Raw genomic sequence first — 16,483 nt, forward strand, 5'->3', positions numbered from 1 at the left:
TGTCAGTCGGGAATGCTCAAAAGTTCAAGGACGAATACTGGATATTTTTCATAGTCAAAATGGCTAGGCATATCTATTTTCCATTAAATGAAAGAAAATAGGGTTGTTTTCTCTATAACTGATGGGTGCACAATTTTGCTTTGTTGACCTTTTATTGTGTTTCATCTTTTTCTTCAACGGCACGTAAAATGTAAACCTGAGCAGCAGATAGAATGTGAGACAGAGGCAGTCTGTATTGCCTGTAGAGTGACGTCAGTGGCTGTAAATGCATGCAACATGGAGCCCGGGTCAAGACTGTGGGAGAAGAGTTCTCAACGGAAATGAAGCCAATGAATACTTTCAAAGAGAGAGACGAGGACAGCAATTATGGATATCTATTTAAACTTGGAAAAATGTCTACACATTACTGACTAACTCGAGTGGGAATATGTTTCTTTCTTTCGTTTTTTAGGAGTGCTATGATTTCCCTTTGCACCAACAACTGGACTCGATGGACGCCTAAAGTGAAAAGTTGCTTACAGATGTTTTAGTTAGTTGTAAGCCTATTTAAATGTGTGGCAGTTTACGCCTCTCGGGATCAGTTATCTTAGGGAGAACGTTTTTAAAGTTTAGGCGTGATCAGATTTCATTAAGTTAGTGTGTTATCTTTGGATGACTGCAGCTGTCTCTTGGTGGAGTAGACAAAATTCTCACTTGGATCCGCGCTATTGGCAACAAAGAAAATATTTTCTCAATCGTTGAAGTCAAATTGTGTAGCCTAGAAAAATTGGTACAATTACAATTGAATGTTTTTTTTTCGGAAGTCAGCTAAGACCCGATAAAGAAATTGAATTATAAATCGTGTATTTTGGCAAAGGATGTATAGACCCTCTCTCGGATTAATTGACGCCGAACACAAATCGAAACCTTTGCAAGAAATGGAGGGGGAAATCCACATTATGGTGGACAAGATGTTTGCAACATGACTGAAGCTCAGAATATTCTGAAGGACGTTTTGGTTTACCATTTTAACAGTAGCCTAATTGTGCCAGGCCATTTCATAGTACGACCACAAATCCCTGCCTTCCACGCTACTTGATATTAATATATACTTTTCTCTACCTATGCTTCAGTAGCCTAATTATCTTAACATATCATTTAAAATGAGGGTAAACGCGGTGGATTTGTTGCAATTGTTACTTGTTTTGCTACTCAGAGGCGATGGATCTGCGCTATCATCTGACTGTAAATCATATGATGAACGTTCAAAAAGCGCAGGGAAAAGCACACAGTCGGTGGCCACCGCGGATAGGAAAGTGGTCTGCAGTAATATGGAACTCCATCAGGTGTTACCGCCGGACTCCTTCCCCAACAGAACAGTCACTTTGTAAGTATAAATCGCATTAACAAAATAATTACGCTGTCCCCTTGTTTGAACAGCTTGGGCACACAGAAATAACCAAACCGCCAAATGTTTGTCTTGTTTATTACCTGCACTTGCTTCTTTCTGTTGAGGTCAACTACTATTCAACTTTCAGGCCAACACAACTGGCATAACATACCGGTATTTTTTATTTTTTTAACCTTAAGACTATTGCTTAGTGAGGGGTCTTGGGGGGACCAACTTAGATTCTGCAGAATCCTTCAGTTAGCTAATAGCCAGCTATATCTTGTTAGTTTACACTGACCTTGTTTGGGTATGTTTATGTTAATCACTAAGTTCTGCTAATGAATTCAACTACTGACATACACATACTGTACATTACAGCTCAAATCAAATGACCCTGCCCTTACTAAATTTGTATTTGTATTTATTATGGATCTCCATTAGCTGTTGCCAAGCAGCAGATACTCTTCTTGGGGTCCAGCAAAATTAAGGCAGTTTATACAATTTTAAAAACATTACAATACATTCACAGATTTCACAACACACTGTGTGCCCTCAGGCCCCTACTCCACCACTACCACATATCTACAGTACTAAATCCGTGTGTGTATAGTGCGTATGTTATCGTGTGGGTGTATACATGTGCCTATGTTTGTGTTTCTTCGCAGTCCCCGCTGTTCGATAAGGTGTTTTTAAAAAAAAAAAAAAAAATTAATTAATTTACTGCTTGCGTCAGTTACTTGATGTGGAATAGAGTTCCATGTAGTCATGGCTCTATGTAGTACTGTGTGCCTCCCATAGTCTGTTCTGGACTTGGGGACTGTGAAGAGACGTCTTGTGGGATATGCAATGGTGTCCGAGCTGTGTACCAATAGTTGAAAAAGACAGCTAGGCGCATTCAACATGGCAATACCTCTCATAAATACAAGTAGTGATGAAGTCAATCTCTCCTCCACTTTGAGCCAGGAGAGATTGACATGCATATTATTAATATAAACTCTCTGTGTACATCCAAGAGCCAGACGTGCTGCCCAGTTCTGAGGAAAATTGCAATTGGCTAAGTCCTTTTTTGTGGCACCTGACGACACGACTGAACAGTAGTCAAGGTGCGACAAAACTAGGGTCTGTAGTACCTGCCTTGTTGATAGTACTGTTAAGAAGGCAGAGCAGAGCTTTATTGTGGACATACTTCTCCCCATCTTAGCTACTGTTGTATCAATATGTTTTGACCATGACAGTTTACAGTCCAGGGTTACTCCAAGCAGTTTAGTCATCTCAACTTGCTCAATTTCCACATTTATTTATTGCTTGTGTCAAGGATACAGAGGTCCCTATTTCATGTGTAGCTTTATTGTATCACCTCCACGTCCATCCCTTGTCAGCTGCATAACAATAATAGTATCCTTTCTAACAGATGTCATTGTCATGTCTCACTATAATCTACATCATTTAGCAGACGCTCTTATCCAGAGCAACTTACAGTAGTGAATGCATACATTTCATACAATGCATTTTTGCATTTTTTTGTACTGGCCCCCCGTGGGAATCGAACCCACAACCCTGGCGTTGCACACACAATGCTAGCGTTGCAAACACCATGCTCTACCAACTGAGCCACAGGGAAGACTAGTCCTGTATGATGGAAATGTCAGAGACCAGAATACAGTTTTAAATGGTAAATGCAGTATATAATCCTATGGCATCCCAAGGGTATTTATATAGGCTAAGCAGACACATATACTGAGATTGTTGAACACATCTAGTGTGTGGTTGGTAATCATTTTCATTGCCACGGCACAGCTATTTGTGTAATGCAACCACACTGTGTACCATTAAACCACCACAGCATATTGCACATGCAGTTACCCCGATGGAGAGAAGACTGAAGTGTTTTTGAGTCTACACCAGCCAAGAACATCAGTTCCTTATACTAGTACTCTACACTAATACCTCATTTGAATGGCCAAAGAGATGGGAAAAGGCCTTTTTTTGTGACTTGGTTGATGAAAGGTTGAGCCTTTGCCTAATTTAATCTATGTTATGTTGGGTGCCTTTTTTTGTTCGGAGCTAAATGAATGACAAACCACGTGATGGGATGTCTTTTCAAGGGGCTACGTCAAGCATGTATCAAAGCCTCATTGGTACAGTTGTCTCTCTTCTAGTGGCCTCTTCCAGTCCCTATTCCAAAAATAGGAGGAAAGAATGCAAGGAATTAGGCTTAGTGATTGTACGTGGGCCTCTAGAACTTTGAAACGGAGGATGTAGGTGTGGATTGATGTGGGTGGTAGAATGTTGCTTCTTCTTCTACATTTTTAAGTTCTTCCAAAGAAGCTTGTAGTTCCTCAAGGATTCTTTTTCTACTCTGGCTAGGCATGATGTTGGTTAAGTCAGTGACTGATTGAGATGTTATTACCCCCGTCATGGTATGCGATCTTTCTTTTTTCCTTACAATGAGCTCAACCGCTTGGAGGGCCATCATTTTGTTCTGCCCGACAGTGATTGATTGGGAGTGGAAACATATTCCTGTCTTGAGCATTGAACCGAGCTCCATGATTCAAGGTCTGAGAGTTGATCACCGCAGAACAAGAGCACTAATTAGATAGCACACATTGCAAAGTTCTCAGGCATTCCTATGGGTTTCCCACTAAACTTCCCCATGGGTCTCTTAAAGTTTTTGTCAACAGATTTCGTGAATAATGGCGGTAGGTTTTCAGGATTTCAAAGTTTCCGTCAAATAGACTCACTGCAACTCTGTTGATGAAAGATGAAAGTGACCACTTTCCATGAAACCGCGCTCTCTTTTTGGCTGCTACATTTTGGGGGTGTTTGTTTATGGCTTGTAAGATCAGCATGCCTAGTGGTTAAGGGGCTGGTTTACGACCTCTCTGTGTCCTGTCAGAGGGGTTAACAGCGGTCTGGACACTGGGCCTGGACTGGCCTGATCACAGGCAGGGTCCCTGCTCCTCCACCCGACCTTACCTGACCCTGAAAATCAATCACTTCCCCCTGCCTGGACACCGTAGGTCCCAGTCATGCCCTACTACCTCTTGCTCTTGTTCTGTGGGGCCAAGAAGTTCACCCTGCCTTCTGGCCCCAAAAGCTAAAGTTGGGAGGAGAGAAAGTGCAAAAAACTAAATTGATAGTGTAAGGAAATTTGGATAGCACTTTCAGTTTATTTAGAAAAATGGACTGCCAATTAGATAGTCCTTAACTTCTGGTTAAGCACACCACATACATTGATTGTTTTGTGGGCATTTCATCGGGGCAGACATGGCCGCCGGCGTGATAATGGTGATGGCCCATCCCCTGTGACCAATTTCAAACTCCTGTCATTCACTGAGTTTTGACTCTATAAGGCTCAAACCACTGTGAAAGGACTGGCGACATCTAGTGGAAGCAATAGGAAGTGCCAAAATATTCCTAAACCCCTGTGTTTTTCAATGGGATAGGTTTAAACTCAATACAACACATCAGGTATCCACTTCCTGTCAGAAAATGTCTCAGGGTTTTGCCTGCCAAATGAGTTCTGTTATACTCACAGACACCATTCAAACAGTTTTAGAAACTTTAGAGTGTTTTCTATCCATATATAATAAGTATATGCATGCCCTATCTTCTGAGTTTGATTAGTAGGCCGTTGAAAATGGGAACGATTTTTTTTCAAAATGCGCTGTGGCGCCCCCTATCCTAGGGTATCCTCAAGAGGTTTTAAGTCAGTGGTATGCAAAAGTTACAACTTTTCCCCAGTGAATTTTCTATGTCAAGAGGGCTATGTCAGACCCACCATTGTGGGTAAGTAAACCTTTCTATCTGGTTTAGTTTGGATTACCACACCATTATCTCAGGGAATGGCTTATCTAGAGCTACCTCTGCCTTGTGCAGATAATGGATGTTTCTGGACAGAGTTCACACAATCGTATCCAGCCTTAACAACTGGTCTAGGGTCTGCGAAACCACCATAACATGTTCTAAATGTGTTGATTTGGTGCATCATTACCAGTCCCTTTCCAGACTTGTTATTTGGGAGATTTGAAATGGTCTATTGACAGACTTGCTTGTCAGTAAATTAAAGACTTGGTCCGATGCAGTGATTCATGTTGGGTGTAATTAGAGACCCATTAATCATACCTTCCCTCTTTTTGACCCACACACTTCCTGTCTGGAGGGATCATCTGACCTTTAGCCAAACTGAGCAGCTCTCAGTTAAAGCTACAATATGTAACTTTTTGGGCAAACTGACTAAATTCACATAGAAATGTGAGTTATAGGTCTCTCATTCTCATTGAAAGCAAGTCTAAGAAGCAGTAGATCTATTCTATGTGCAATATTTCTATGCTTCCCGCTCTGAAGTTTTGATTTTCTTTCTTCTTTTGGTTTTGTACACTAGCTTCAAACAGCTGAAAATACAATATTTTTGGTTATAGAAAACATATTTCACAGCGGTTTAGATGGTACAATGATACTCTATCCAGACTGCTTGTTTTGCCACAGAAATTGAAATAAGACAGACGTTACTTTTCTTTTTTGCAACCAGTAAATGGCGAAGCGATATCTGCATATTGCAGCTTTAAAGCGAATAACAAAGACAAGTTTAAAACTTTCTTTAATCATCAACGAAATTCATCTAGACATTTTATTCAGAGTAACTAAGGACTATGATTTAGAAAAATTTTAGTTGGACATTGTTTGTAATCAAAATGGCTGGAAAACTTTGATTGATTTAAAAGTCAAACTCATTAGGCTCATAGGGAAAGTATTTGGGGACCCTGTTGTGGAATGCATCCATTTATCCAGCGTGGCTCTCTGAGTTCAGGCTGCTGAATGCCTCTGTGGAGAAAGGATGAGTGCTGCATTCCCAGCATTTGGACTCTCCAACTGATACTGCATGCCAAAGGAATCTGAAAGAAATGACACAAACGCATTGACACAACCAGCTTGTTCTCTTGTCAGAAAAGTGTTGTGTAAAATGAGGCCTCGTGCAAGCATAACCTTTGCTTCTTTCTTCCGCACAGTGTGGTAATTTCAGGTGTGTCGTGTGAAGAGTATATGCGCAACTGCATGTGTGTGAGGCTGTACCTGTTCATGTTTCACCCTACATTAGAACAGCCCCTCTGGGATCCTTCCCAGCAGGCACCTGGGCTTGACTATGCGGCCCAGAGCACACCTGGAGTCCACCGAAGAGTGTGGAACTGAGGTCAGCACGAGGCAGGGATTTCCTCCCCACTGCAGGAAAGCAAGTGTAATTTGACGACACAGTTAGGAGCAGTAACACAAGGTTCACAGCAGCAGGGAATCAGGGGGATGGCCCGGTATGCGTCCAGTTTCCTGAATACTTAACCTGCAGTGAATGCCAGTGGACCATGTTTTTAGAATGGAGTTGCTAACTCCATAATAGATTGACTTGAAACTTGCGGTAAAATAAGTGTACTTTTTACATTTATAAAATGTAATCATTTATAAGCCTACGTTCTCTCAGCACTATATTTGACATCGTTGTTTACGTTATGAGTGAGCTGAATTTAGTTGTGGCATCTGAAGGTAGAATCCTTTCTGTTGTTCGCTTGATTTATTTAGCTGCTCCTACATGAAAAGGTGAAGTTGGCAGGCCGGCAGCCTTTGATGTGCTTGTGTAACTAGTACCCAAGAGTACGCTGTCATGCATGTCCGGTGGCTAGAAAGGTTTGTTTTGCTTTTCAGGAAAGCATTTGAGTTAAAGCAACGCCCCCTGTGTTTTCCATTGCTGTTGTGTGATGTTTGCAGAGGAGAACCAAATCCCAAAGGCGAGGCAATGACTGGCGGCTGAGTGTTCACAGCCAGGCGGCTCACAGTCTCTCCTTGCACACTCAGACCTGTTGAGCATTTGGTTTGCCAGACCATACTTGGGCCTCAAGTTCAAAGGCTATTAATTTGGTCTTGGTCTTATGTGCACCTGAATTTCTGTACAAGGATGTGGGCCTTCTTGTTTGTCTATCTGAAAGGCTCCAGTTCTTGGTTTCTATTCATTTGTCTGTTAGCCCTGTATTTGGTTGTTGACACGGTGCATCTTACCTTGCACTAGAGGTCGACCGATGAATCGGCATGGCCGAATCTGCATTTTTGGATGCCGATTATGGCCGATTACATTGCATTCCATGAGGAAACTGCATGGCAGGCTGACCACCTGTTACGCGAGTGCAGCAAGGAGCCAAGGTAAGTTGCTAGCTAGCATTAAACGTATCTAATAAAAAACAATCAATCTTCACATAATCACTAGTTAACTACACATGGTTGATGATATTACTAGGTTAACTAGCTTGTCCTGCGTTGCATATAATAAATTCGGTGCCTGTTAATTTATCATCGAATTACAGCCTACTTCGCCAAGCGGGGGATGATTTAACAAAAGCGCATTTGTGAAAAAACCACAGTCGTTGCACGAATGTACCTAACCATAAACATCAATGCCTTTCTTAAAATCAATACACAGAAGTATATTTTTTTAAACCTGCATATTAGTTAAAAGAAATTCATGTTAGCAGGCAATATTAATTAGGGAAATTGTGTCACTTCTCTTACGTTCATTGCATGCAGAGTCAGGGCATATGCAACAGTTTGGGCCGCCTGGCTCGTTGCGAACTAATTTGCCAGAATTTTACATAACATTGAAGGTTGTGCAATGCAACATAAATATTTAGGCTTAGGGTTGCCACCCGTTCAATAAAATACGGATGGTTCTGGATTTCACTGAAAGAATAAACGTTTTGTTTTCGAAATTATAGTTTCCGGATTTGACCATATTAATGACCAAAGGCTCGTATTTCTGTATTTATTATATTTAAGTCTATGATTTGATAGAGCAGTCTGACTGAGCGGTGGTAAGGCTCGTAAGCATTCATTAAAACTTTACTGCGTTTGCCAGCAGCTCTTAGCAATGCTTGATTCACACGCTGTGACTTCAAGCCTATCAACTCCTGAGATTAGGCTGGCAATACTAAAGTTTATTTATTTTTTATTTTTATTTTATTTTTTTTTTTTTTTTTTTTGCCTATTAGAACTTCCAATTGTCAAAGGTATATGAAATACAAATGTATAGAGAAAAATAGTCGACGTGTCATAATTCCTATAATAACTACAACCTAAAACTTCTTAACTGGGAATATTGAAGAACTGGGAATATTGAACCACCAGCTTTCATATGTTCTCATGTTCTGAGCAAGGAACTTAAACGTTAGCTTTTTCTACAGTGGGGGAAAAAAGTATTTGATCCCCTGCTGATTTTGTACGTTTGCCCACTTACAAAGAAATGATCAGTTTATAATTTTAATGGTAGGTTTATTTGAACAGTGAGAGACAGAATAACAACAATGCAAATCATTTTCTAACATTTTTGACATGCGTTTTTCTGGATATTTTTGTTGTTATTCTGTCTCTCACTGTTCAAATAAATCTACCATTAAAATTATAGACTGATCCTTTCTTTATCAGTGTGAAAACGTACAAAATCAGCAGGGGATCAAATACCTTTTTCCCCCACTGTACATGGCACATATTGCACTTTTACTTTCTTCTCCAACACTGTGTTTTTGCATTATTCAAACCAAATTGAGCATGTTTCATTATTTATTTGAGACTGAATAGATTTTATTTATGTATTATATTAAGTTAAAATAAGTGTTCATTGTTCATTCAGTATTGTTGTAATTGTCATTATTACAAAAAACAAAATATAAATAGGTATAAAAATCGGCCGATTTAATCGGTATCGGCTTTTAAAGGTCCTCCAATAATCGTCATCGGCGTTAAAAAAAATCAGAATCGGTCGACCTCTACCTTGCACGTAAAGGAGACAGGTGACTGTTTTCTATACATGCTTTAACGTTGCTCATTGGAATTAAAAGGAGATATTGTCCGGCTTATAGCTGTGGGAGAGTGACACAGCATAGTCTGTTCTTGTATGACAAGTGACCTCAGTGAATTCTTTCAAAGACAACGCATTTGCCTTCCAAATGCTAGACAGTATTCAGGCCTTCATTTTGCTTAATACTTAGGCTGCCAATTCATAACTTAGTTAAAGAATAATCTATGGGAATTTATGAGGAGTTTCCTTATGGTCTCCCAAGTGGTCTGGTTGTTACCACAGTTTCAGGGAGTGGAGAGAAAGTGCCAGGGTCACCTTTAACCGCGATTTCATCAGATGTAATTAAGTAATATGATGCCTACCCTCCTATCTCAATCAGATACTTTTGATGAATGTTCATAGTTTCCCCTTTAATAATATTGACTGGCAAGAGGTAAAGGGCTTCAAGTAAGGCTCCTCCTGAAGTTCAGCAGCACCACAGCTATTGAGCCCTCCGTTTCTTTCACCACCACAACCCATCCCCTCTCTCTGTGTGAGCTTAGTGAATGGTGGAGTCTCTTTAGCAGGGTTTTTTTTTTATGAGCTCAATTGCCGTCAGAAATGTTGTTACCCCTGTGTTTCTAAAGGGCTCCAGCTCTCCTTCAGGCCGTCCTTTGTTAAGCCTTCTAAGCATAAAGAAAGTGTTGCGAGGCTTTTTGTTGTTGTTGCCTACTGCCTTTGAAGGGGGTTGTAATAGTGGCTGAACTTTTTTTTACTCAATCCCTGGTTAACTTTAGTGCTAATAACCTGGGGCCGATGTACTTCAAATGGCTGGATTTTCTGTTGTGAAAAGTGTGCAACCTTACCTTCAAGACTGATTTTACATTTTAGTCATTTAGCAGACGCTCTTATCCAGAGCGACTTACAGTAGTGAATGCATACATTTCATACAATTTCATACATTTTTTTTTGCTGGCCCCCCGTGGGAATCGAACCCACAACCCTGGCGTTGCAAACACCATGCTCTACCAACTGAGCTACAGGGAAGGCTAAACTGATAGGCCCATTCTGGGAAAGAATAGCCGTATTGTAGGTGGTGTGTTTTATCTTTTGAGTTCTTTGCTTCACTTGAAGAGCACGGGGAGAACAGAACATTAGTTTGCCTGTTTTGTTATTTTATGAGTTTTTTTTATTGCTGAGGAATTATCACAATGGAATGGTGGTGAAACAATAGAGAGAGAGTTCAGTCAGGCTTGACAACATGCAACGTTTGTGTGATAGAGGCTACAATTCTTGTGATTTACAGTCCCTATTATATTAGAGCATATTACTAGAGATTTGTGTGGATCTCTCTTAGGGCTGACCCCATTTAGTCTACTGGTTGATTGTTTGGTCGATAGGCTGTTGGTCGAACTGAGATTCTTTTTTTAGTCGAGCAGTCGCAAATATATATATATATATATATATATATATATATATATATATATATATATATATATATATATATATATATTTATTTATTTATTTCATGGCACACAAGACAGCTGTCTGATTCGTGTCAGTAGAATAATCAATTGCGGAGGCCGCAGGGATGGAACGGGGGAGTTTGGCTAAGATGCACAAGGCACGTCTCTCCAGAATGTGCTTCCTCCTGCCAGTGCACATTCATTGTTTCGTAACTTCATTGTGTGAACTGTTTGCCCTTTGATTGTTAGTGTCTCTCAATTCCCCACTACATTCTGTATGTCACCAGTAGGTAATTTACCGTTAATTCCCATAATGCTTGTTTGGTTACGGTAATTTCATGTTAATGTATTCTATTTATTATTATTATTATTATTTACAGTCGGTTACCATTCTCATTGTTGGAGTGGACACGTTGTTTGCAGAGCTCACAACCTATGCAACACTTGTGAGGAACAACTTTTGGTTTATTTCATTCCATTTGTGAGTTTTGTCAATTTATTCATGGTCTTTTTTTGGAGCACTCCTGTCAATGTTGAATAAAGACGCACACCTGATTGCGCATATAGATGCACGCCTAAGCTACCCGGGCTGTGCGCAAATGTAGGCCTATAAATGTGCCCATCTGGGGACGTCTGATAGTATTTCTGATTGTCTTAAATGACCACCACTAATGTGCTGTTGAGCTTCTCAAAGTAATTTTTTCTTCCCATCAAACAGCATGAGAATGGACCTCAGGATCTCGTCACGGTATCTCTGTGCTTCAAAATTGCCATCAATAAAATGCAATTGTGTTCGTTGTCTGTAGCTTATGCCTGCCCATGCCACCATGGGGCACTGTGTTCACAACGTTGACATCAGAAAATCGCTCACCCACATGACGTCTGCCATCTGCCCGGTACAGTTGAAATCGGGATTCATCTGTGACGAGCACACTTCTCCAGCGTGCCAGTGGCCATCGAACGTGAGCATTTGCCAACTAAAGTCGGTTACGACACCGAACTGCAGTCAGGTCAATACCCTGGTGAGGACGACAAGCATGCAGATGAGCTACCCTGAGGTGGTTTCTGAAAGTTTGTGCAAAAATGATTGTGTTGTGCAAACCCTCAGTTTCATCAGCTGTCCGTGTGGCTGGTCTCAGACGATCCCGCAGGTGAAGAAGCCAGATGTGGAGGTCCTGGGCTGGCGTGGTCTGCCGTTGTGAGGCTGTTTGGATGAACTGCCAAATACTCTAAAATGTTATTGGAGGTTTCTTATGGTAGAAAAACGAACATTACATTCTCTGGAAACAGCTCTGGTGGACATTCCTGTAGTCAGCATGCCAATTGCACGCTCCCTCAGCTTGAGATATGTGTCATTGTTTTGTGTGACAAAACTGCACATTTTAGAGAGCATTAGAGATAATGCTGTTTAAACAGCTTTTTGGTATGCCACAACAGTCAGGTGGATGGGTTATCTTTGTGAAGGAGAAATGCTCAATAACAGGGATGGAAACAAATTTGTGTACAACATTTTAGCGAAATAAGCTTTTTGTGCACATGGAACATTTCTGGGATCTTTTATTTCAGTTCATGAAACATGGGACCAACACTTTACATGTTGCATTTATATTTTTGTTCAGTGTATGTATTGAGAATCAAATGCCGTTGGAGCCAGCTACAGTTGAAGTCAGAAGTTTACATACACTTAGGTTGGAGTCTTCGATTTTAATCACAGCCGTGTATATCCCCCCCAAGCAGACACCTCAACGGCCCTGAAAGAACTTCATTACACTCTATGTAAACTGGAAACCACATATCCTGAGGCTGCATTTATTGTAGCTGGGGATTTTAACAAGGCTAATCTGAAAACAAGGCTCCCTAAATATTATCAGCATATCGAATGCGTGACACGGGTTGACAAAATTCTGGATCATTGCTACTCTAACTTCTGCAATGGGTAAAAAAAGCCCTCCCTTGCCCTCCTTTCAGCAAATCTGACCACGACTCCATTTTGTTGCTCCCAGCCTATAGACAGCAACGAAAGCAGGAAACGCCCGTGCTCAGGTCTGTTCAATGCTGGTCCGACCAATCTGATTCCACTCTTCAAGATTGCTTCGATCACGTGGACTGGGATATGTTCCGGATAGCCTCAGACAACAACATTGATGTATACGCTGATTCGGTGAGCGAGTTTATTAGCAAGTGCATCGGTGATGTTGTACCCACTGTGACTATTAAAACTTTCCCCAACCAGAAACTGTGGATTAATGGCAGCATTCGCGCAAAACTGAAAGCTCGAACCACTGCTTTTCATCATGGCAAGGCGACCAGAAACATGACCGGATACAAACAGTGTAGCTATTCCCTTCGCAAGGCAATCAAACAAGCTAAGCGTCAGTATAGAAACAAAGTAGAGTCGCAATTCAACGGCTCAGATACGACGTATGTGGCAGGGTCTACAGTCAATCACAGATTACAAAAAGAAAACCAGCCCCGTCACGGACACAGACGTCTTGCTCCCAGACAAACTAAAGAACTTCTTTGCTCTCTGTGAGGACAATACAGTGCCACTGACATGGCTCGCTACCAAAACCCGTGGGCTCTCCTTCACCGCAGCCAACGTGAGTAAAACATTTAAACGTGTTAACCCTCAGAAGGCTGCCGGCCCAGACGGCATCCCTAGCCGCGTCCTCAGAGCATGCGTTTATAGACATATTCAATCAATCCCTATCCCAGTCTGCTGTTCCCACATGCTTGAAGAGGGCCACCATTGTTCCTGTTCCCAAGAAAGCTAAGGTAACTGAGCTAAACAACTATAGCACCGTAGCACTCACTTCCGTCATCATGAAGTGCTTTGAGAGACTAGTCAAGGATCACATCACCTTCACCCTACCTGACACCCTAGACCCATTCCAATTTGCTTACTGCCCCAATAGGTCCACAGACGACGCAATCACAATGCACACTGCCCTAACCCATACCTATGTATGAATGCTGTTCATCAATTACAGCTCAGCATTTAACACCATAGTACCCTCCAAACTTGTCATTACGCTCGAGACCCTGGGTCTCGACCCCACCCTGTGCAACTGGGTCCTGGACTTTTTGACGGGCTGCCCCCAGGTGGTGAGGGTAGGAAACAACATCTCCACCCCGCTGATCCTCAACACTGGGGCCCCACAAGGGTTCGTTCTCAGCCCTCTCCTGTACTTCCTGTTCACCCATGACTGCGTGGCCATGCACGCCTCCAACTCAATCATCAAGTTTGCAGACGACACTACAGTGGTAGGCTTGATTACCAACAACAACGAGATGGCGTACAGGGAGGAGGTGAGGGCCCTCGGAGTGTGGTGTCAGGAAAATAACCTCTCACTCAACGTCAACAAAACAAAGGAGATGATCGTGGACTTCAGGAAACAGCAGAGGGAGCACCCCCCTATCCACATCGACAGGACAGTAGTGGAGAAGGTGGGAAGTTTTAAGTTCCTCAGTGTGCACATCACGGACAAACTGAAATGGTCTACCCCCACAGACAGCGTGGTGAAGAAGGGGCAACAGCGCCTCTTCAACCTCAGGAGGCTGAAGAAATTTGGCTTGTCACCAAAAACATTCACAAACTTTTACAGATGCACAATCAAGAGCATCCTGTCGGGCTGTATCACCACCTGGTACGGCAACTGCTCCGCCCACAACCGTAAGGTTATCCAGAGGGTAGTGAGGTCTGCACAACGCATCACCGGGGGCAAACTACCTGCCCTCCAGGACACCTACAGTACCCGATGTCACAGGAAGCCCAAAAAGATCATCAAGGACAACAACCACCCGAGCCACTGACTGTTCACCCCATATCATCCAGACGGCGAGGTCATTACAGGTGCGTCAAAGCTGGGACCGAGAGACTGAAACTTTTGCTTGACATCATGGGGAAAATCTAAGGAAATCTGCCAAGACCTCAGAAAAAACAATTGTAGACCTCCACAAGTCTGGTTCATCCTTGGGAGCAATTTCCAAATGCCTGAAGGTACCACGTTCATCTGTACAAACAATAGTACGCAAGTATAAACACCATGGGACCATGCAGCCATCGTACCGCTCAGGAAGGAGACGCTTTCTGTCTCCTAGAGATGAATGTACTTTGGTGCGAAAAGTGCAAATCAATCCCAGAACAACAGCAAAGGATCTTGTGAAGATGCTGGAGGAAACGAGTACAAAAGTATCTATATCCACAGTAAAATGAGTTCTACATTGACATAACCTGAAAGGCTGCTCAGCAAGGAAGAAGCCACTGCTCCAAGACATCAGTCAGGAAGTTAAAGCTTGGTTGCAAATGGGTCTTCCAAATGTACAATGACCCAAGCATACTTCCAAAAGTTGTGGCAAAATGGCTTAAGGACAACAACGTCAAGGTATTGGAGGGGCCATCACATAGCACTGACCACCAAACCTATAGAAAATTTGTGGGCAGAACTAAAAAAGCGTGTGTGATCAAGGAGGCCTACAAACCTGACTCAGTTACACCAGCTCTGTCAGGAGGAACTGGCCAAAATTCACCCAACTTATTGTGGGAAGCTTGTGGAAGGCTACCCAAAACGTTTGACCCAAGTTAAACAATTTAAAGACAATGCTACCAAATACTAATTGAGTATATGTAAACTTCTGACCCACTGGGAATGTAATGAAAGAAATAAAGCTGAAATAAATCATTCTCTCTGCTATTATTATGACATTTCACATTCTTAAAATAAAGTGGTAATCCTAACTGACCTAAGACAGTGAATTTTTACCCTGATTAAATGTTAGGAACTGTGAAAAACTGAGTTTAAATGTAGTTGGCTAAGGTGTATATAAACTTCCGACTTCAACTGTACTTTCACATATTAAACAGCACAGTCTATAGGCCTACTTTGACGTACTTTTCAGAATCGATTCTACAGCACAGGTTTACTATCTCTTCTTCATCGTAGGCTCCTCTATTCATCTACAATGCAGAACCCTTGTCCCAATTAAGATGTGAATATTATGAGTGGTCAACAGAACTATAAACACCCGCTGTTTAGAGGTAGTTGTTTATGGTAAACTATATGCAAGTTTTTCTGCAGTCCTGGAAGCTAAGCAGCTCCCTTCACGGAGGTCACACACCAGTCATGGGAGAGACGAAGGAGAAGAGCGAGAACAGAGCTCATGACTCAGGAGAATTCTTTTACACAGATTTATTTTGACAGTCGGGAGAGTCACAAGGTTAGAAGTGCATATTTATCTAGACGGACTTGAAGAATTCCGAACAGTCTGTGTGTATTTGTAATATAGCTGTGCTGATTTTAATTCTGAATCCAGTGTATACCTATTTATGCCGTTTTCTATGAAAATAGCAGGGATATTTGTGGATAAACAAAGCTGTAATTGGATCTGGATGTGCCTACATGTCACTCAGGTCCTGTGAGAGAGAATATATTGAACTTGTTTATTCGAAGTTATAAATGTACGCACAGTTTTTATATATATATATAAATATATAAACGTAATTCATTTAGAGCATTACTTGCTTACTTTCATCTTTGTGCTCATTATCATCAGTGCAAAAACCATTCATGTACTTTACTTATTATTTATTCACAATGGAATTGCGTTTTTAGACCATCCCTCCCTAAACCATATAATATAGCAATCAAATAGGCTATATAAATCAGTCAAACCAGTTATTCCTCAATGCAAATGAGATTTTCTCGACCCGAGCACTTTATGCGATGCCCCTGTGGCTCTGCCTATATCATCAGTACGTGTCGAGAGCTGTGATAGAGTTTACAGTCTCGTTCCTCGCCAAGCCCCGACATCTGGAGTTTCAGCACAGAGAAAAGT

General features: G+C 41.7%; 1 protein-coding gene across 1 annotated transcript in view; it reads left to right on the forward strand.

The window, feature by feature from the left end:
• Positions 1-240: 240 nt before the first annotated feature.
• The window catches only part of LOC106577615 (adhesion G protein-coupled receptor A3-like), a 58,057-nt gene continuing 41,814 nt past the window's right edge, over positions 241-16,483 (forward strand). The window contains exon 1 of the mRNA XM_014155829.3: positions 241-1,366. Within this exon, the coding sequence (XP_014011304.3) occupies positions 1,143-1,366 (224 nt within the window). The 5' untranslated portion in view covers positions 241-1,142. The remainder of the gene's footprint in view (positions 1,367-16,483) is intronic.

The sequence above is a fragment of the Salmo salar genome, chromosome 18, assembly GCF_965601325.2.
Source record: "Salmo salar chromosome 18, fSalSal1, whole genome shotgun sequence".
NCBI classification, from domain to species: Eukaryota; Metazoa; Chordata; class Actinopteri; order Salmoniformes; family Salmonidae; genus Salmo; species Salmo salar.